The 22,796-nt window shown below is 34.9% G+C and overlaps 2 protein-coding genes across 3 annotated transcripts; one reads left to right on the plus strand and one right to left on the minus strand.

Annotated features, from left to right (window-relative positions):
* Positions 1–1,972: 1,972 nt before the first annotated feature.
* ctso (cathepsin O) lies at positions 1,973–11,517 on the plus strand. 2 transcript variants are annotated; one of them, XM_054597758.1, is made up of 8 exons: positions 1,973–2,339; positions 4,614–4,719; positions 4,853–4,977; positions 7,566–7,733; positions 8,135–8,256; positions 9,512–9,675; positions 10,630–10,722; positions 10,849–11,517. In XM_054597758.1, the coding sequence occupies exons 1-8, from the start codon at positions 2,160–2,162 to the stop codon at positions 10,881–10,883; spliced, it is 993 nt and encodes a 330-aa protein (XP_054453733.1). In that variant the 5' UTR covers positions 1,973–2,159; the 3' UTR covers positions 10,884–11,517. The 2 variants fall into 2 exon arrangements, with proteins under 2 accessions (XP_054453733.1, XP_054453734.1); XM_054597759.1 differs by having other exon boundaries at positions 9,512–9,671.
* A 96-nt stretch (positions 11,518–11,613) lies between these two features.
* tdo2a (tryptophan 2,3-dioxygenase a) lies at positions 11,614–16,084 on the minus strand. Its single transcript, XM_054597757.1, has 12 exons — positions 15,981–16,084; positions 15,761–15,866; positions 15,515–15,605; positions 15,085–15,155; positions 14,368–14,495; positions 14,045–14,231; positions 13,745–13,852; positions 13,523–13,634; positions 13,303–13,360; positions 12,983–13,062; positions 12,540–12,630; positions 11,614–12,216 (listed from the first exon to the last, which is right to left on the minus strand). Exons 1-12 carry the CDS (start codon positions 16,013–16,015, stop codon positions 12,063–12,065), a joined length of 1,221 nt encoding a protein of 406 aa, XP_054453732.1. The 5' UTR covers positions 16,016–16,084; the 3' UTR covers positions 11,614–12,062.
* Between the last annotated feature and the right edge of the window lie 6,712 nt (positions 16,085–22,796).

The raw sequence follows: 22,796 nt of genomic DNA on the forward strand, positions 1-22,796 counted from the left end.
TCTGATTATTGTATTGAATACTGTAGTGATACTGATCATATAATGATTTGCAATGTGTGGAGGACACTGGATTTTATGATGATTGTGATCTCAGGAGCCTGTCTTGTCTGTATGTGTGTTTTAGTATTGTCCCTTTTATTTTTAATTAATTTGGCTATTTAAATTAATATGGTTATTTTTCATATTTATGATATACAATTGGATGCTGTTTATTGAATATTGAAATGCCTATTCTCTATCGGTTCTTCATTTGACAGTTGAACCATTGATAATCAGACCAATATAAATCACCTCTGAGGCCAGTCAGCTCATTTCTATTTGTTTTATATTGAAAGGGAAGTCCAACAGTTCCAACCTAGTGGTGTAAGCCATGTGGGTGAAGATCAAATAAATAAACATTGCACTATAATTGCAATAAACAGCATCCAATTCTATATCATAAATAAATAACCATATTCATTTAAATTGCCAAAATCAAAATATATCCAAAGTGCTTATTCTGTTGTGCATAGCTATCATTAAATTAAAAACAAAATCATCCTATTCCCACTTAGTTTATTTTATTTTATTTTATTAGGATCCCCATCAGGCAGCTACATAATTGCAGCAGATATTCTATCTGGGATCCACAAAACAAACAATACATTATGACGATGCAACCATGAAACTTGTATAGAATAGAGTAGAATAACATTTTATTTTATTTTTTTAAGGACCAGCCTCACCCAGCAATATATATATATATATAAAAGGCCCACAAAATGAAAACATCACATTTACAGAAAAATAGTTACTACATTAAACCCACAGTGTACATCCTTCACTCTTCTATTTAAGTTTACTGTCGTTTGTTGCCCACATTGACTACATTTGGGATAAAGGAACCCTTATAGATTATTCTTTATTCTTTGCCAGGCGTATTCTACAGCGCTACCTTGAGGGGAGCCACTCAAACTCAAGTGGGGTGGATGTGTTTTGTCATTGATGATTGACAGGGTTCTCCTGTGTACAGTTGTGATATAGAGGTCATCTAATTGCTTTTGTTGGCGGCCCACTATTATCCCCACTTCCTTGACAATCCTGTTAAGCTTTTTTTGATAAACTAAAGTCAAGTGTCGATACAGGGCTGACATACACGTTTTCTTTACAAAAAGACTGACCCTACACCCTTTCAGCCTCCTAATTAAAAACAGTCTCTCACTAACTTCATCACATATAAAATCAACATTTGTCTTCTATGTGTGTACCTGGATGCTTAAAACAGATGAGTTTCCAATGCTTTTATTCAAACGGCATGTTATAGCCAACTCTAAGTGCAGATTAAAATACATTTTTCTAGCTAAAAGAAAGACAACACAGTAATGTGCATGGAGACATTTTAAAATACCCTAAAAACAAAACCATGAATGCTGTATTCCTTTTAAAACATAGGGTTGTGGTGTCGAAATGACTATTACAACAACAAACAATTTACCTGACAACATTTTTATTTACCTGTTTCTACACATTGGAAAAGGGGAAAAAGTAACAAGTTATTTATTAATGTTTTAGATAAGATAAGATAAGAGATAAGATAAGATAAGATAATCCTTTATTAGTCCCGCAGCGGGGAAATTTGCAGGCTTACAGCAGCATAGAGGATAGTGCACACAAGAGACATAGCAAAGAAAGACAAGATAAAAATGAAAAATAAAAACAAAACAAGTATTATAAATAAGCAACAAAAACAGTAGAAAAACACAACAACTGAAATATAATATTTACAGACAGAAAAAAAATATATATATATTTTATTTTTTGCCAGACTTTATGTGCAGGATTATTAAAAGGCAAAAACCTGTTCTTAAATCATAAATACACAACAACTGAAATATAATATTTACAGACAGAAAAAAAAAAATATATATATTTTTATTTTTTGCCAGACTTTATGTGCAGGATTATTACAAGGCAAAACTTTCTTTTTCACCTGTTCTTAAATCATAAATACTGGAGAAAACATAGATCACACTAGGATAACTTATTTCTTTTTGTTTGTCCTCTCAGTGCGTCTGGCCTCTCCAGGAAGCGCCTCTGACCACTGCGCATGCGCCGTAGATTACACCTCACCTTTTCCGCCAACATCACTTTCGTATTTACTTCCCTTTTATAATCACTGAATGTGTTTTACCGACTATCTAGTTATTATATCGACCCTTAACACTCTCCTCTTTCCTCTTTGCTGTCAAAATGTGAACGCGGATCAGACTGCGGCTGATTTCGACTCATTCATGGAGCAGTTCGGCCGCAGGTCCGAGGTCAGCGGCGAGGAGCGTCACCGCCGCAGTCTGTATGTCCAGGTAACATTTAAGTGCTTTAAGGAAATCAGAGCAACAGAGAGACAGAAACGTGAAGAGAGAGACTGTTCATCACTTTTGACCCACTTCTTTTTACCACGTTTATAAATAAACAGCTGTGTGTCACAACAAACTTCCCCCTCTTGTGCAATTAAGGAAATGTTTGTGGGGGGGGGGGGGGGTAAAAAAATACAATTTAATTGTAGTTTAATGTGCAATAAATAACGATAAAGTCCTGCAATTCAAAATTGCACTTAAAAAAAGTGAAGTGATAGTATGTACAGTACCAGTCAAAAGTTTGGACACACCTTCTCATTCAATGGTTTTTCTTTATTTTTATTTTTATTTTGTTTCTACATTGTAGATTAATATATTGAAGACATCCAAACTATGAAGGAACACATGGAATTATGTGGTAAACAAGCAAATGCTCAACAAACCAGAATATATTTTAGATTCTTCAAAGTAGTTGAATGAGAAGGTGTGTCCAAACTTTTGACTGGTACTGTATGTATATATTTATATATATATATATATATATATATATATATATATATATTATATATATATATATATATATATATATATATATATATATATATATATATATATATTTATATTATATATATTTATATATATTCTACTTTACAACAACTGTGGTAAAAAAAATGTTTTTACGATATCACAGTTTAAAAAGTGCAAGTAAAAGTCCTGCATTCCAGTTTAAAAAGATAATATCAGAAGTATTTGCTACAAATCTTAGCCTATCAAAAGTAATAAATAATCATAATGCAGAGTGGCTATTGTCAGTGTTATACCATTGGATCATTGTTAATCGTGTATTTATACAGTACCAGTCAAAAGTTTGGACACACCTTCTCATTCAATGGTTTTTCTTTATTTTTATTATTTTTTACATTGTAGTTTAATATTGAAGACATCCAAACTATGAAGGAACACATATGGAATTATGTGGTAAACAAACAAATGCTCAACAAACCAGAATATGTTTTATATTTTAGATTCTTCAAAGTAGTTGAATGAGAAGGTGTGTCCAAACTTTTGACTGGTACTGTATGTTATGAAAGGGTCAATACTATTATTGACATATTTCAAAGAAACTATGAATTACCAAAATTATATAAACCTACTGCGCATGATTATTCAGTTCCCTTACTCTGTATGAGAATAAAATTATGGTGGGAATTATAAGCTGAATATAACCAAGTTGCTGGACTATAGGGATTTCTTAGTCAGTTCATTGGCATTGTGAGCAGTCTATATTTGTGCTACTGTCATATTAGGTTTTAGCATTGGCCGGTAAAATTATTGACACTCTGTTCAGCAAAAGTTATAGTTTTAAAGGTAAATCTTCAACTGAAAAGTCCCCCTTTCAGAGATCTTTAGACTCAGATACCAGTCTCTTAAGTACAGCGAGGTCAAACTAGAGCATGTAATGAAACGTCAAGAGTAAATCTTTATGAAGGTTACAATGTTCAGTTTTTATTGAAACTGTTTTAAAGTGGTATTGATTACATTTTCAAGGTAATTTTGAAAGCTGTTAGTTTCTTGTGTGGTTGCATTGTGTTGTGTGTTAAATTGAGAGGTTTCTAACTTTACCTTGAAGGGGTCCGTAACAAAACCTGAATATTGTAACCTTTATGAAGGTTGTCGCTTGTTGTATTAGACTGCATTCATTTAAATTAGGTGAACTCGCTGGCTAATACAGTAAACTAATGGTAACTGATTATAAGTATTTTATAATTATTTATTTTTTATAAATAAAGCAGTAACATTGAGGCAGAATGTCGATGCTGTAGTCTGTTGATGTGGAAGTATGATTCATTTTCTATATTTTGAATCTGCAAAATAATATATATATATATACATATATATAGTGGAGAAACTTTGACAATATTTCCTTCTGAAATAGGGGATAGTTTATTATACAATGGAAATACTAAAGTAAAGGGTTATGTGGTACAAATACAGTGTGTGTGATCGTATTTAGTTCTCTTCCACCACTCGTTAGTAATTCAATACTAAGATGTAGATTGCATGTGGGATGTATTTCAGACTCACTCCTGTTGTGTTATCAAGAAAAAGAAATAAACAAAGCGGCTTTAGACCTTTTGTACTTGTTTTTCCCTTCACTTTTGAGTATTGTTTTATGCAAGAAATTATACTTACACAACGCATTTTGCCTCCAGTTTCATACATTTTGCTGCCCCCGCAGTTAACAGTATCCCACCCAATCTGTGATTTGTGTTATTGCAGGATGCTGCAAAGCGGCATGCATACCTTAACGCATTCTTCAAAGTACCACAGTCTGCCAAGTATGGCATTAACCGGTTCTCTGACCTCTCCCAGCAGGAATTCAGAGGTAGGCTGAGAGATCAAGTGAAATATATTTACTTATTTTGTATCTTAAATGTAAATGTACTGAGCGACTGGGCAGGATAGTAGTAACATCTTTGTACCCAGGAATGACTCTGAACTGTAACGGTCCTCCACAGATCTCTACCTGCGAGCCAGTGCAGACAGAGCTCCTCTCTTCTCTGGACTGAAGACAGAGGGGCTCCCAGACAAATTTGACTGGAGGGACAAAGCAGTGGTGGCACCGGTCCAGAACCAAGAAGCAGTAAGGTTTACACAGATGGATAATATATCCTCTTTTATAGACATTTTTTAGCATTAACAAATAAAGCAATCAGATGATTTCATTACAAACAGGTGTGTAATAGACAACCCAAAATCTAAGGGTGCCTTTAACAGGCCTCAGAAATGACACAGTCAAAATGGAGACGTTGGTCCTCCACTCGTGTTTTCCTTGCTTTAAACTTCATACAAAGGTTTATGATGCTCAGTGAGACATATTTTCAAGCCTCAGCTGTAATGACAGATGTCAATTTATTTAAAAACTTGGAATGATAATGTGTGCCGGATATTAGGCCTGCCACAATAATTACTATAACGATTTATTGTACAATGTGTGGACATGAACTCAATACATGTTTATGTTATTGACTTATTGTATGATATATGAGCATGACCTCAATCTTTTTTAATAGCTTTGTTATCGCCCGTATATGCATGTTTTTTTTACATAAGGATGTCAAAAACATTTTAGCTAGAATTATGCCATAATAAATAGCTTTTTAAGTAAAGATTTTAATATTTTTTCCACATTCCAAACCAATGTCTGAATATCTTTCAAATTTAAAAGGTTCTTTGAAAGGATTTGTGCCTGAATTATTATGCTATTTAATTATAATTATATAAGTGCCATAAAATTGTTTAAAAATGACAATAATATTGTTTTTAGCAATTATGTATGGGACAATATATCATCCAATAAAATGAGTTATCAAGACAGCCATACCTGATAAATTATCTCTTTTAAAAATAATAGTTCAATTTCATAGTTAGAAAATCTTTTTTAAAATGACATCAACTCCTCCCTAATTGAAAAATCCAGCATCTTTAAATAAACAATAATTGCCTGTTTCAAAAGTTGAACTACTGGACACATGATGTCTCTTACCTCACTGAAAAGTCCAATATCTATGTATGTGTAGCGAAGGCTTCAGTATTTCACATCACACAACATGATTGGCTTTCAATCCTTATATGATAACACAAAATCGTGATTGGACGTGTTCATCTGCAACAGATTTAAGGTGAGCCCCAAAAAACTTTACCTCTTCAGCAGATGGATTTGAAAAAAGCCTTCCAGCCCAAGTCAGGACATACATCATTCTGCACATGGAAGGTCAAATACCCAAGGGGATTAACAATAAACAAGCTGCATATTTCAGTGGACAGGTGCTTTAAAAAAAGTGGTCAAAGGACAAACTAGGCCATTAAGTGTGACTCTAAGTGAGATGGAGCTGTTGCTCGTCCTCGCTGAAGCTTCACTTCCTGCTCCTTGTTTCGTCCTTTATCTCTGTAGTTGGTCAACTTGCCTTTAGGGATAACATTTTCACTGTGAAACTGTTGCCCTGGGGGAGAGAGAGCAAACATCCTACATCACAGCATATCTTTTGTTCTCTTGAATTCAGGAAAGCTTTACCACTCCAGGGAGAACCCGAACATGATCGCACTCCTACCAATCTGATGCAGTGCTTTTTATTTTTTTCTCTGGTCCTGTCTGTGGACCTGCCTCGCCTGAGTTTCCACAACAGATAGATAAACAGAAAATGAAATGCAGAACCATGCACAAAGACACCAAATATCAAGCCACTCACACCTAAAAAAAAATGTCTTTATTCAGTTTCCCCTTCTCTTGATTCCACTTTTATGAGTCGAGTGCATTTCATCACTTTAAAGGAGAGAGCAGATGGTCCTAATATTTTGTACACTCAGCGCATACTTATCTCTAGTGCAAGCAATAATTACTTATTTTGGATTCAGTATTGATTGTAAGCCATGGAACCAAATTGAGCAACAAAATATTGGATTTTTACACGGAGAGCTGAGGTTTTTATAACATTGCTGGGAATTAATGCTGAGCAAGTGAACTCAGCAGAGTCTGATGCTGTTTGGAGAAAGAGATTGCCTGTGCAAGTGTTATACAGCTTACATAATGAAATACTGTGTGTTTGACTGGCTCCGGGAAAGCAGTGTCATCTACATGAGATATGTTGTACAAGAGCAACTTTTGCAATCGAAATACCTCAAATGATCCTCCGACTTTAAAGCTGAATACATCAACCGAGGCAGGGTTGAACATTTCATGCGAGACACAGCATACCTGAGGTGTGTCCGTCAGTAGATGGCAGCAGAAAACAAACAGTTGACTCAGACCGGCCAGATCATCTCACCTCAGCACGATGAACAGCATCCACTCTCGCTGTAGATTCCTGTTTTCCAAATGTTATCAAATCCAAAGCTGTTTTTTTCAATCAAACCTTTCAATTTTTAGTCAGTGCTTTACCCAACAATTTAACCTGTATTAAACTTTAATGTTATGTTGATATTACAGTTTTTTTTAAAGATGATTTACAACATTGGTTTCAGACAGCAGAAATTGCAGAGAACATCATTCAACATTAACCAAGTCTAGTGTACTTCAGCACAACATCAACCTCTTTTTTTGATGGGATAAGCAAAATGACAATTTCTTTCTTCTGGCTATCATAAAATGGGATTGTATTTGTGAGTTTAATTCCTTAACTTTATTCCTATGTTGTTCTGTTTTCCCTGATTACTGTCAATTTCCCTTTGCAGTGTGGGAGTTGTTGGGCGTTTAGCGTGGTCGGTGCCACACAGTCCGTCCGTGCTATAGGAGGCTCGCAGCTGGAGCAGCTCAGTGTGCAGCAGGTTCTGGACTGCTCCTTCCAAAATGGAGGCTGCAATGGAGGCTCCACATCCCAGGCCCTGAATTGGTTAAAGCAAGTATGTTGATTTTGAAGTTGTTGTTTTTTTTTACACAATTTTAGGTCTTTAAACATGTTTTCAGTTCTTTAACAGAAGCTTCCTAAATGGTCTACAGTGAGTACAAAGGTAGCATGAACTCCCAATACTTCACAAACACATAAGAGATATAATGAATACTTGTGTCCTCCCAAAGCATCTGTTTATGAAAGAAGAAACCTGTTTGAGGATATGTCCATTTAGCGTTAGGTAAAAGTGTCATGTATTTTAATTAGAGAGAGGCAGTAGGCAAAATAAGATTGCTGTCTCTTGTCAGACATAAATTAGAAAACTGCCTGTGCCCGGATCTTTCATAAACGAGTTGTGTGGATATTTTGCATTCAGGTAACACACTGACTGAGACTAACAATTTGTTTTTCTAGACCAGAGTGAAATTGGTGCCTCAGTCAGAGTATCCCTACAAGGCCAAGACTGGAATCTGCCATTTTTTCTCTCAGTCACATGGCGGTGTTGCTGTGAAGAACTTCACTGCACATGACTTCAGGTAAAAGACTCATTTTTTTCCCATTTGTCTAGATGCAATAAGGACATAAAATGAATAGCGCTATAGTTTGGTAAAATCACATGGATTTTAATGTTGTTTTCAAAAAGTACCAAGGACAAATCAGAGGTGAGGTAAGTTGGTCCTGCGCAATGACACACCACAGTGTTTACTGTGTCAACTCAGGCACCGATTGCTTAAGTAGCACAGAGGTTCATCTCTCTGGTCACAATGACTGGCCTAGAGCTACCTTGAGTTAAAGTGAATCAGACCCTCTTTATTTAATATTGAACAGGATCGTGACTCTGACTCATGCATCTGTAATGCCTTTTATTTTTCTTGAACTTCTATGATAGCAAGGATCAGGGTCAGCTCTGAAGAGTTGATGGACTTTTAAAGTATTAGTGAGCAGAGTTTACAAGATTGTTACATTTGCCGACCTAATGTGACACTTTTTCGTCTCTCCTTTTATGTATAGTTTCTCTCCTTACAAACAATTTCTATTGGATGTAGTTTTTTATTTATAACATTTTGAAATACAATATTTGTTTTTTGAGCATAAGCTACAAGGACAGCATGATAAAAGATGCAATAGTCGAAATGTCCATGTCATGCAACTCTTTATTACCTCTTTATCTTAACAATCCACTAATCCCAGTATGAAATGTTGCCCTTGTCTTCAGAAAGGTCAGAGAACTGTTTAGTTAAGTACTTCAAGCTGCTTAAAATGTGAACTTGTGCGGAGTGAAGACACAAGGGGGTCATGGGGCTTCTGATGCCAGACCTTTACTGCTGCAAAGCAAAAGATAAACAGGATCATACAGTTTCAACAAGACAAGACCTCCTCTCACCATGAACAGAGTGTAAAATGGCTTTATTTAATATAGTTTTGGCACAGACTACACTCCATGGCCCTTATGTCTTAACCTGGCAGAGGAGGGCATCACAGCTATCCCCAGTGGGAATCATTTGCTGGAAGGCGGAGATGGTGTGGCAGAGGGCGCCTGCATATGTCAACAGAGAGAATGAGGAAAATACCAGTTTTATGAATAAGAGGGGTGGAGAGAGATAAGAAACGGTGCAAGCATGGCCCGGTAAAACATTGAACTTAGGTAATGTTGCTTTAGGGACTGATCTTGATTTTGCAACCCTGTGACTTTAACATAATAGTTCACATGATAATCCCACAAAATACAGAGAAATCACAGGGCCAGTCTTTGCTGCCTCAAGAGTAATTTTTTCCTCTATTCCCCCTCAGTGGTCAAGAGGAGGCAATGATGGGTCATCTGGTGGAGCGCGGTCCCTTGGCTGCTATCGTGGATGCTGTCAGCTGGCAGGATTACCTGGGCGGAATCATCCAGCACCACTGCTCCAGCCAATGGTCTAACCATGCCGTCCTGGTTGTTGGATACAACACTGTTGGTACATGCAGTCACTACACTGGCATGAGAAAGACAACAGGGATTTTATATTTTACTTCTGCTAACGTTTACCTTTTACGGTCAAGAAAGCTTTGCAACCCCTCGGGTCTGTGAAAGTAACTTAAAGCTGCACTAGGGAAGGTTTTTAGATGTAAAAAAAAAATGCCAGTCTTAATCACAAATTGCTGCTGCAACAGAGCAGACTGTCTCATCCTCTCTAATTATTTTCTAAAACAAAAGGCGAAACCTATTTCAACAAGATGTTTAGCTAATAACTGACCCCCAAAATTACATTATTTTTATTCAAGTGAAATATCTGTTGCACGTTTCTAGGGAAAATTAAGGTTTATTTTGTAATTTTGTCAGTATAGTAGTGACTTGCCTTACTAGTAAAACTTTATTGGGAAGATTTCATTATATAATGACACTGGTTAAATATTTCTGTATGTTTACGAAAAGAAAAAAACAAACTTTGGACTCCTTTGTCCTGGTTGTGTGCACACGATTTCTAAGTATAGAGGTTCCCATTATTCAGTTACCTGGTAAAGCTCTGTGTCACGAGTTTAAGACATAAAATCAGTGTGAGAATTTTTTTTTAAGTTTGTGAAAGGTTGAATTTAAAAATAAATGTGATTTTTATCAGCAGTTTTCAGAACATCATCACAGCAACCTCACTGTTTATTCCTTGGCATTGTTCACACACATCGGTATTTGATATTTCTTAACATTAATTATTTCACACACACTTATGTTTTGTGGGTATTACACAAGGATTATGTAACAGTCTAAAATGGTTGCAGCTGCAGTGTACACACACACACACACACACACACACACACACACACACACACACACACACACACACACACACACACACACACACACACACACAAACATCTAATGCTCCTCTTCCTTGTAAATAATTCAATCTTAAAATGCATGTTGTCTATTTTAGGGGATATTCCATACTGGATTGTGCAGAACTCTTGGGGAACCACATGGGGAAATGAGGGCTATGTTTATATAAAAATTGGTGGAAACGTCTGTGGTAAGTATGATCTTTGCCTTTTGTCTTCCTCTGTTTGTATCTGCTTTTAGTATGTCGTATCCATGTTTTCTGTCCCCACTATCCCCTCAGGGATTAATACCACATCCTTCGGTTTTCTCTTCCCAGGTATTGCAGATTCTGTGGCAGCAGTTTTCCTTTGAGGAGATCGTGTGTATCAGTGTCATTGTTTGTGTGAGTGTGTGTTTCTGTGTGTGTGTTCACCACTGCCAAAAATCAAATCAGTCATCTGTTTGCCTTCAAGAGTCACTTTAAATAAGGTTTTTATTGAAATGTCACCTGATAAATGTAAAACAACTCGCACAACACTGCGCAACAACAATAATAATAAGATAAATGCACAGTACAAAAATTGTTAGATACATGTTTTGGGTGATATGGCTAGTAAATGTATCTATACATAGATCAATCACTGCATAAATACACAACAAAATTAATGTAACACAATATAGCATACTATACAAAACACATTATTAACATTATGTACAAATGATATAGTTTGTGTTTTGAATTTAGGAAGTGCAAATTGTTCTATATAAGATATTGGCATTGATTGTTAAAACACGGGTTTATTAAAATTCTATGTATTCTAGTATCAATAGTCTGAAATTGCTCCCTCGCTGACACCTCCTACATGCGGACATGAAAGATAATGCGTTTGTTAAAACCCATCATAGCCACCAGTTTGATCACTGCTCTCACTGATCCATTTGCTTTCAGGTCAGTCACAGTGAATTTACATAATTGTACTGAGAAACATGTGAGCAAATTTTATCAAGGAGCCATCTGCTTTGCTTGTCACCGGTCATAATTGGAGATTAGAGTAAAATAGTCTCACTTGGCCATCACAATGAGATGAAATGAGAAATGAGATTAACTTGCTCTACATTAATGTCAACACATTTTGTTAGTTTTCTGTATTTACATGTCACAATTCCAATACTAGAGGTCTAGATCTAGACATTCTACATGGTGTCAAATGTCTCTCCATAATGGATTTTGGGGTGTTCCGTCAACCATGACAAATGACCCCACCCTGTGCCATATTTCACTCCAACAGCTTTTTTTTTTTTCAACTGGAACCCCCTCCCCACCAAATTAAGATGCAAGATGCTCCAAAAATGCCATCTGGTTTAAAAAGTTTCTTGGATCCTATGCAACTTTGAACTGTTGAGCATGCGTTTCTTGTTGCTTGTTTTTATGGCCACCTATCCATCTACGCACCTGTCACTGAAACTTTTCAACTGTGCAAAGGATCTACTTTTTTAGGGGGTCAGTTACAATGAAAGACGGGAAGGCAGTAGAGACGACTGAGACACCCGCTAGTCCGAGTCTTCACTGCTGAAGTAGGAGCTGTCGTTACATTCGGCCATGTAGAGGAACTTGTGAATGGTGGGATTTAGCTTGGGGACCCAGTGGCGAGGCACCAGGAACGTTGCCAGATTGAACAGATCCACAAACACTTTGTAGCGGTCACTAAAGGGAAAGAAAGTCATTTATTAAATACTTAACTCATGCACTCTCCTGGTATAATTGCACATCTGTTACAAATTGTACTTTCTGAAGGACAAAAGCAAAATTAAACTGCTGCCAAAATTCAATGCAAAGCCAATAAAGAACTTGTCGCTCCTTCTAAATGAACTTGAAGTATAGTTTGTGCATGTCAGCCGGAAGTGACCATAGTCACCAAGTTAATTTAGATAAGCACAGAGTAGAAGTGTCCTGTCCTTATCTAAATGAACTCTGAAGTGTTTGAGATAGTGTTTAATCAGTGGCTTAAAGTTTGGAGCATACAATACCTGACAGTAGATCTCAGGTAGTGGTAGCCAGAGGAGCCTCCTGTGCCGGCTTTGCTGCCAATCATACGATGCACCATGCATACGTGATTGTCTAAAACAAAAGACAAAAACATATCCTCTGTTGTATGAGCATTGTTTTGGCTCTGCATGTTTTTTATTTGAACTTTAAATTGTTTAGACATCAGTGAGACATGGGGAAAGTAGAAGTTTCATGGGAATAGGTTGTTGGATTGATCAGCTGGCAAAGAGGATGTTGTAACAATCTTCTGACTCTGAGGTCTTGACCTAACTTAAGCTCTGTAAACTCCCTTGATAGTGCAGCTCTGCCCTCGGGTGAAATGTGAAAATAGTTGATTCTAGAGTTATTTTTTTCCTGCACAATTTTCTGTAATTATTGACTAGTGAGCACATGGAACCAGGCCAGGGTTTCTACACAAACTTACATCGCCATTTTGTCATGAGGGTGTCAATATCCATGAGGGATGTGAGCAGCTGGAAAGGAACCTGGAATCTCGGCTCTTCCCTGAAAGGTAAAAGAAGATTTTAGTATTTGCTTTATTTTATTTTGTTTAGGATTTATGATATTTTGTACAGATCATTAAGTGGCATAAGTATTCTGGGTGGTGTTCATAGAAGTTGTAAAACAAAAGCGATAACAGCGACCGTCACATGACACTGCTGACTCTTGTGTAGCCTCGATGAATCTTGTAACGTTGCGTCACGACATAATAAAAGATGAAGGAATGCTGTAAAAACCACAAACCTGTAGAAGAAGATCATCAGGGCGCCTTGGAGAGCCTTGTAAGAGAGCCGCCTCTCACCTTTTCAGCAAAATTTTAAAGGTGTTACTTTTTAAGCAAAACTAATTGTCTTTATGTTTTTGTTTTTTTTTAGCATAATTCACAGAATGATACTTAGAATTGATACAGTTTTCAGTCAAATCTAGACCACACACATTCTTTCAATTTGTGGAAAGCTCTCACCTTTGCTGTAGAGATGGTCATGGCGCTTTTCATCAAACAGAGAAGTGAACACCTCTTTCTGTTTGATCAGCTCAGCCATCATTTCCTCCTTGTCCTCAGAATCTTCCATTTTCTTTAAAGAAAAAGATAAAACACAAAATATCAACAACACTCTTTCAGTCATCTGTGCTCTCCGGGGGAGAGCAAAGAAAGTTTATTCTGGAAGCTTAAGTCATCTCTTACCTCGATTTTCTCCTTCTCCAGTTTCAGCCCCTTAAATATATTGCTTTCCAGCCTTTCCCAGAAATTGAATCCATCCACCTCCAAGCCAGGAGTTCTCTCCAGCCACTCCTGTAGAAACAACAACCAATGGTTTTATCAACTTTATACCCTGGTGAGTAGCACATGGGCTTATCCAGAGCAAGATACAGCAAATAAAATCTTACAGAAAACATATACAGAAAAGTAAAATGATGCCTTCTTCAATTAACTAGGTAAAGTTTAAAAGCTGATGACCATGTGTTCTGTTGTTGTAAGATGTACCTCGACTAGTTTTAGGAGTGTCGGCTCCCGTTCAGTGGCGAGCAGCTGCTCGCTTTCCTGACCCTTGAAATTGTCTCTGTAATGGCGTCGGTTGTATGGAACCCTCAGGTTGTCAGGGACCCCAATTTTGTTCTCCAAAATCCGGAATTGGAGGCTTTGGAATCCGGAGGCTGGTGCCAAGTAATCTCTACATGCAAACACACACACACACACAAGTAAGCGTACATGCTAAAAACACAGAGTGCACTATCATGTAGGAGTGCATCTTAAACAAGTTTGAGAGCTGAAGTAGAAAGGGGGCTGGAAGATCTTTATGAGCTTACCTAAAGTCAAAGAAGTCCAAGGCCGTCATCGTCTCCAAAACCGTGAACTGGTCCACCAGCAGTCTGAAGATCCTCACAATCCTGTGGATGCGGTTGTTGACTTTAAGCATATTGCGTTCATCTCGGACCTGAAGGGATATTAAAATATTGAAAGAAGTAATTAGAAATCATGGAATACTTGTAAGCACAGAGCGTCAAACTAAAAAACTAATAAAAAGTTACTGAAATAATTAGAGATTAGATATTTTACATCTATATTTCATCAACCTAATGTGTCACTCTTCAGGAAAATAAATGTTAATATTTCAAACTGTTGCTTTAATTTTAATGTAGAACATCAGCCCGAGTGATGCACAAAATGTATTATTTTTGGCTCACTGAACTCCAAAACCAGATTGATTGAATAAATTTATTCTGATTTGATATTACTTGAGATCTGACTATCAAAATGTTGTCCTCTGAGGATTTTGTGCTCTACTTTGGGATTTCTTATTTTGAGCAGGGTTCAATCTTCAACACTGACGGTTCACATCTAAAAGTTCTGAATTTAGTGGAACAAAATGTTCTTCTCTACTTCAGAAATAATCTAAAAACTAGAAAATATATTTTTCTGGATTTGATCCGTGCCATTTTACCTTCTGTTGTCATGAACAAGAAAAACAAAAACACATTCACATAAGGTTTGTAACATTCTTTCAACAGAGAAATGTGACTTACGTGTCCACTGATGAAGATGTTTCGCACTGAATCAAGTTCAAACAAAATCTGTTTGAACCACAGTTCATAGGCTGAAATAAAAGACATAAAAGGTTTAAGCATCATAAACATTTAAGCGTAACTTTACAAGGTAAACAGGTCCATTAAAAGTCAGGGTCAATTACACTAAAACATGTACATTTGAGCAAGTTACTCTCTTGTATTCAGTCGTATACATTTTAAAGTAATAATACAATTCGTATTGAAAAAACAACCAAAATACAAATTTATATTTTTGTTATTTTAACACAAGTGAAACTGCATTGCAAACCAGTTAAAATTGCCAAGACAAAAAAAGACTAAATACAAGATTAATACAACTTAATAATTTTATTTCTGTGAGACAAGTAGAAAGAAAACATCTCTAGAAACACATTAAGGCTGGTTTTACCTTGATGGGTGACAATGAAGAGGTGCTCATCGTGGATCTTGTTACCCTTTAATTCACTCTGCAGCACCTGAGCTGAGGTTATTTTGTCGAGCTGGGAGTTGAAAAGAAATGAAGCAACTTAACTTAACTTAAAAGCACAAATTGAAATGAAAACAAATCTAAATTCCAGTTCTTATCTATCTTTAAATAAATAAAAAAAAGCCAGACACAAAGAGTGATTATTATGATAGGTAATGTGTTTCATACCTGCAGGTAGTCTCCGTAGATGATTCCCCCTTTACTGGCCTTGTTCACCCCGGCCTGGGAGGCATCCCCCTCTTCCTCTGTTTTGGGAGGCTTGTTTTTGAATAACCTGCAATGAGAAGAGAGAAGCCGTTTGGTTATTTGATGTTTTTCCCATCATCAAGATTTGAACTGAATTGTTGAGCTGCAATTTAGTTGAATTTGAAAAACAATTTCAACGTACAAATGCCTCTTCTCAAAGTACGGACATCCACTCATGACTTGTGAAAATCAGTTGCAGCAAAGATGTGTTCTTCTTTCTTGACTAGTATTTACTAAAATTGTTGTCAACGCGATGAGGGGTTTTAAAGACTCACCTCATCCAATCACTCACGAGGATACGGCCACCATCCGGCCCACCTCTATTTGCCCCTAACTTCTGGACTTTGTTAGATGTGCTTAAAGAACATAACAGGACCCTTTCAAAAAGAAACAAATATATATATATATTTTCTTTAAAGATAGATAAGAAATTGGAATTTGGATTTGTTTTCAAAATGTGTGCTTTTAGGTTTAGTGCCTAGCAATAAATGTTTAATTATTGATTGAGACCTTTATACTTCAATAAATAGAGTATTCGGGAAACTTCTCTTTTAACATTGACGTCTCGTTCACAGGGTCATCTTCAGTGTTTACTCTCCATGCTTTGCTCTGCTGTTTATGTCTGTGTGTACTACCTCTTACAAATAGGACACTTGATTATGTAAGCCTCTGACTGAAAGTAGTGGAATCCTTACTTATATTTATTGGCATCAAAGGTTTGATGCTTTGGCTGGCAAACCTGATATGCATTTCATACCCTTATTATTATTATTATTATTATTATTATTATTATTATTATTATTATTATTATTATTATTATTATTATGCCAGTTTCTAAACAATAAACTGTATTTTAAATAGAGGAAGATTACAGTGTAGCAGACATCCACCAAGACATTATAAACCTAAGGGTCACTTTGGGTCACTCTGGGGTCACTCCATGTTTTATTAATGTTGACATTAATGTTATCCATTAATTTATTATGCATATAGGTAAGATAAGATAAGATAAGATAATCCTTTATTAGTCCCGCAGCGGGGAAATTTGCAGACTTACAACAGCGTAGAGTAAAGTGCACACAAGAGACATACACATACATGTATATCTACATAGCTCTGTCTGTGTCATGATACCAATGTCTGTCTATGTTGTGTAATTGTTTAATTCTTTCTGTCTTGAATTTATCAGGTTTTATTCAGTGATTTATATCAAACTATTTGGTATCATTCTGCGGAATAATTAAAACAACTTTTTAAGCAGCTGGTATTAATTCGGTAAAGTTAGGTTAAATGAAGTAATGAAAATAGTTTTAAGATGGGAGTGGTTTGTAAAACTGCACCCCTGCTGCTACAAAGGGGGGTGAAGAGACGACTCATCCTCGTGCTGAGAGAGATGAAGACGAGGAAGAACGGTTCAAGCCGAACCTCAACGAAGAAGACGACCAGGTTAGGAAGACATCAGAGAAAGCCACTGAGCGGGAAAATGGAAGAGTGAGATTCAAGAAACTACAATCATCCAACCAGACGCTGAGACCTTCAGAGGAACAGCCGCCATTCCATGCAGCTTTACCTCCAATCTGCCCATCAGAGCCATCAGGTGAAACAATACCATTTCCAGATGTAAACGAGTTGTATGTTACTAAACCAAATAAATTTAAGTTGCATTGTAAAATAATCTTAGATATAAATATCTTGGTAAATATCCTCTTTATTTAGTTGTGGTTCATTATTTATTGTACTCTTTCCCTTTATTTTGTTTATTTTATCATTTATTTTATGTTTAGTACGTTAGTTATGTAGTTTGTCTAATAAATATTTCATTTATAAAGGCGGCTGTGGTGTAGTGGAGAGCAAGGTAGTTCTCCAATCAGAGGGTCGGTGGTTCGATACCCGGCCTCGGCAATGTGTCCTTGGGCAAGACACTTAACCCCAAGTTGCTCCTGAAGGCTTGCCATCGGTGTGGACTGGATGTTGCATGAATGTTAGTTAGAGTCTGATGGTGGCACCTTGCATGGTAGCCTGTCATCAGTGTGTGAATGGGTGAATGATATGTAATATACTACTGATTGTAAGTCGCTTTGGATAAAAGCGTCTGCTAAATGACTGTAATGTAATGTAATAAAGAACTTCATCATTTGATTTGTGTGTATATGAAATAATAGGTCACTGTACACCTTGAGAAGAACTCCGTAGCAACCCTGAGATTAAGAACAGATTGATTAATATCACATTTAGAAGTTTTCCCTATTTTTCCAATATGGGGTGGCGTCCAAATTAAGTTCTATGTCAAATGTTAGTTAAACTAATGATGGTAAGTCCAAGTACTGTCGTTCTTTTTTTAGTTACATGTCCTGATATTAATTACTTATTATTTATTAAATCTGCTACCAGCAAGAACACTACAACAATATGTGAAAAATTCTTTAAAAGAGCTTTTTTTTTGGAATCACAACAGCCCATTACATTCAATTTCGGTCAAACTAAAAACACTGGAAGAGGCTCAAAGACAAAAGTTAAACTAACTTATGTAAAAGTTGACTATTTTGATATTTTTTAATTTTCAACAACTCCTCTTTTGACATTTTTTTACCCGTCGCTAAATCATAAACACCAAGTCATCATGTTTGTTGTAGTTGAAGTCATTGGACTCATCTGTAAATATTTGCTATCTGGTTAATATTTTATTCCCCTCAGTTGCATCATTGGAGATGTGTAGTTACTTAGGTCTTTGACAGAGTCTATAGACGTTACATAAAGCACACAGAGCTATGTTTCTGTGTGTTCCTTTTGAATCTGACAAATAGTGATATGATTCTGACCATTTATAGCTTGTTTGGAGATGAAAACCGCCACTCCTATTAGGCCTGCATTTCTGGCTGTCATGTGAAGTTCATCAGTAATATTTGTTTGTTTTCCTTCTTATTTGGCTAGATGGGTTAAAATGATTACAGGCTTGTCCCTCCCAACCACCCGAAAACCCCCACAACAACACACTGTCAATCCGCAACGAGAGCATTCCTTTTGAGCCACTGTTAACCCAGTTTCATCAGGGTAAGACTCAAAATCCTCAACCCACTCTCTCTAAATCCCTCAAAGATCATTAGCGCGCCTGTTTTTCACCCACATTCTCTCTGGACTCCTCAAGTGAAGTCCCAACAGCCTGTGCAACTGTCCTCAGAAGATCAGAGGGATGATAACAAGCAGCTATTTCTGAATTGGGACATGGTGCAGACTGAAGAAGAAGAGAAGACGCAGCCCCAAAAAACGCTTTGTTCTTGTTCCTATTTAACTGGGATGACTGGGATGCAGTTGAGAGAAAGGGGGTACAGCAGATGAGATGCCTGAGACCTGATGAGAGCGTTCGTGTAAATCTTGAGAGCTTTAACAGACCTGTCCATCTCACTGATAGTGTGTAACGACACGTGCCTCCTATCTCCAAGGTCTGAGCGAGTCACTGATTAAAAGAAAGCATGGCTGTGGCCTGTTTTTGCCTTACTGCCATGTAAAACCCTCAATGAAGGTTTAACTGTGGTCCTCTATATACCTTTTATCCTTGACCTCAGCAGTTGTGTTAAACGTCAGCCCTGCCACTGGCTACCTTCATCTCCATTTTGATTTTAGAGTTTTTGTTACTCTGAAACCAACATTTTAAGTGCTTCAAAATTCATTTACTCCTAAACATAATCAATGGGTTAATCATTCAAGTGGAACGTTTCTTGTTGTACGTTGTTTTAAATGTTTACATACTTAAATTCCCTTGCCTCTTTTATAATTTTCACTCACAACATAACTGTATTACTATACTATTTTTTTTGATATATACTATAATATGACTTTGTATTAGTTTCTTTGACATTCTATACCGACTTTTTCCATGACATTTTAGTTACTTTTTTTTTTACATTCTATACTATGACTTTTTATGGTTTTATTTAATGTACTATACTATGACTTTTTATGACTTCATTGACATACTATGCCAAGACTTTTTATGGTTTTACTTAACATACTATACAATGACTTATTTATGACTTCTTTGACATTCTATACAACGACATTTTTCGACCTACTATAATATGGCATTTTTAAGACTTTTTAAAAAATTTATACTATGACTCTTTCATGACTTTTTGGACACACAATGACTTTTGTATGATTGTCTTTTTTCGATAAATATTCTAGTATGACATAATGATTTTTTTTCTACAAAGTATACCCTGACATTTTTTAATCATTTTTTTTCGAAATGCTATTTTATGGCTTTACTGTGATGTCTTTGTATATTTGTATATATTGGATTGTATACATCTTTTGTGATGTTTTTGTTGTAAAAATTACTTTTAATGACATGCTATACCATTTTTTTTCAACAATTATACTATCACTTTATATAGTTTTATTTTGACCAACTATATGATACTTTTAATGGATTTTATTGTTTTATTGAAAAGATTATGACTTTTTTTTTTACATGATTTAATATTACTTTTTCAACATGATATAGGAAGACTTTTCATGACTTTGTTCCATATACTATACTTTGACTTTTTTATGACTTTTTAAGACATACTATACAATGACATTTCTTCGACATGCTATAATTTAACTTTTTTAACTGTTTTAACATACTAAACCACGACTCAGTAATTACTTTTTTTGCCATACTATACTGTGACTTTTTATGACTTTTCCGAAATATTATACTATGAGATTTTTCGAAACTATACTATGGCATTTTTTTGACTTTTTTCAACATACTAAACAGTGACTCTTTTTGCCATATTATTCTATGACTATTTTGGACATGCTATAATATGAGTTTTTGATCACATTTTTTTCGACATACTATACTATGGCATTTTTCAGACTTTTTTGACATATAATACTATGATTTTTTTGCCATACTATACTTTGACTTTTTTAACTACTTTTATTTGAACATACTATACTATGACATTTTTATAGCTTTTTTCGACATACTATACTACGGCATTTTTATGACCTTTTTTGACATATTATACAGTGTCTTTTTTGCAATACTATACTGACTTTTTTAATTATTTTTTTCGACATGCTATATTATCACTTTTTTTTTTTCGACATACTATAGTATGACTTTTATTTGAACATACTATACTATGACTTTTTTATAACTTTTTTTTATAATTTTTTTTGCCATACTATACTTTGACTTTTTTAACTACTTTTATTTGAACATACTATACTATGACATTTTTATAGCTTTTTTCGACATACTATACTACGGCATTTTTATGACCTTTTTTGACATATTATACAGTGTCTTTTTTGCAATACTATACTGACTTTTTTAATTATTTTTTTCGACATGCTATATTATCACTTTTTTTGACATACTATAGTATGACTTTTATTTGAACATGCTATACTATGACTTTTTTATAACTTTTTTTTGCCATACTATACTTTGACTTTTTTAACTACTTTTATTTGAACATACTATACTATGACATTTTTATAGCTTTTTTCGACATACTATACTACGGCATTTTTATGACCTTTTTTGACATATTATACAGTGTCTTTTTTGCAATACTATACTGACTTTTTTAATTATTTTTTTCGACATGCTATATTATCACTTTTTTTGACATACTATAGTATGACTTTTATTTGAACATGCTATACTATGACTTTTTTATAACTTTTTTTTGCCATACTATACTTTGACTTTTTTAACTACTTTTATTTGAACATACTATACTATGACATTTTTATAGCTTTTTTCGACATACTATACTACGGCATTTTTATGACCTTTTTTGACATATTATACAGTGTCTTTTTTGCAATACTATACTGACTTTTTTAATTATTTTTTTCGACATGCTATATTATCACTTTTTTTGACATACTATAGTATGACTTTTATTTGAACATGCTATACTATGACTTTTTTATAACTTTTTTTTGCCATACTATACTTTGACTTTTTTAACTACTTTTATTTGAACATACTATACTATGACATTTTTATAGCTTTTTTCGACATACTATACTACGGCATTTTTATGACCTTTTTTGACATATTATACAGTGTCTTTTTTGCAATACTATACTGACTTTTTTAATTATTTTTTTCGACATGCTATATTATCACTTTTTTTGACATACTATAGTATGACTTTTATTTGAACATGCTATACTATGACTTTTTTATAACTTTTTTTTGCCATACTATACTTTGACTTTTTTAACTACTTTTATTTGAACATACTATACTATGACATTTTTATAGCTTTTTTCGACATACTATACTACGGCATTTTTATGACCTTTTTTGACATATTATACAGTGTCTTTTTTGCAATACTATACTGACTTTTTTAATTATTTTTTTCGACATGCTATATTATCACTTTTTTTGACATACTATAGTATGACTTTTATTTGAACATGCTATACTATGACTTTTTTATAACTTTTTTTTGCCATACTATACTTTGACTTTTTTAACTACTTTTATTTGAACATACTATACTATGACATTTTTATAGCTTTTTTCGACATACTATACTACGGCATTTTTATGACCTTTTTTGACATATTATACAGTGTCTTTTTTGCAATACTATACTGACTTTTTTAATTATTTTTTTCGACATGCTATATTATCACTTTTTTTGACATACTATAGTATGACTTTTATTTGAACATGCTATACTATGACTTTTTTATAACTTTTTTTCGACATACTATACTATGACTTTTTAATGACATTTTTCTACATGCTTTTTACTGTTTGGATATAGTATACAATAACTTACTAATTACTTTTATTTTTTTTTACTTTTTTTTTGACATACTATACTATGACTTTTTCATGATTTTTTCGACATGCTCTACTATGACATTATTAAATGACTTATTTTTCGACATACTTTACTATGACTTTTTTTTCCATTTGAGACATACTATG

Source organism: Anoplopoma fimbria, chromosome 4 (genome assembly GCF_027596085.1).
Source record: "Anoplopoma fimbria isolate UVic2021 breed Golden Eagle Sablefish chromosome 4, Afim_UVic_2022, whole genome shotgun sequence".
In the NCBI taxonomy this organism is placed as follows: Eukaryota; Metazoa; Chordata; class Actinopteri; order Perciformes; family Anoplopomatidae; genus Anoplopoma; species Anoplopoma fimbria.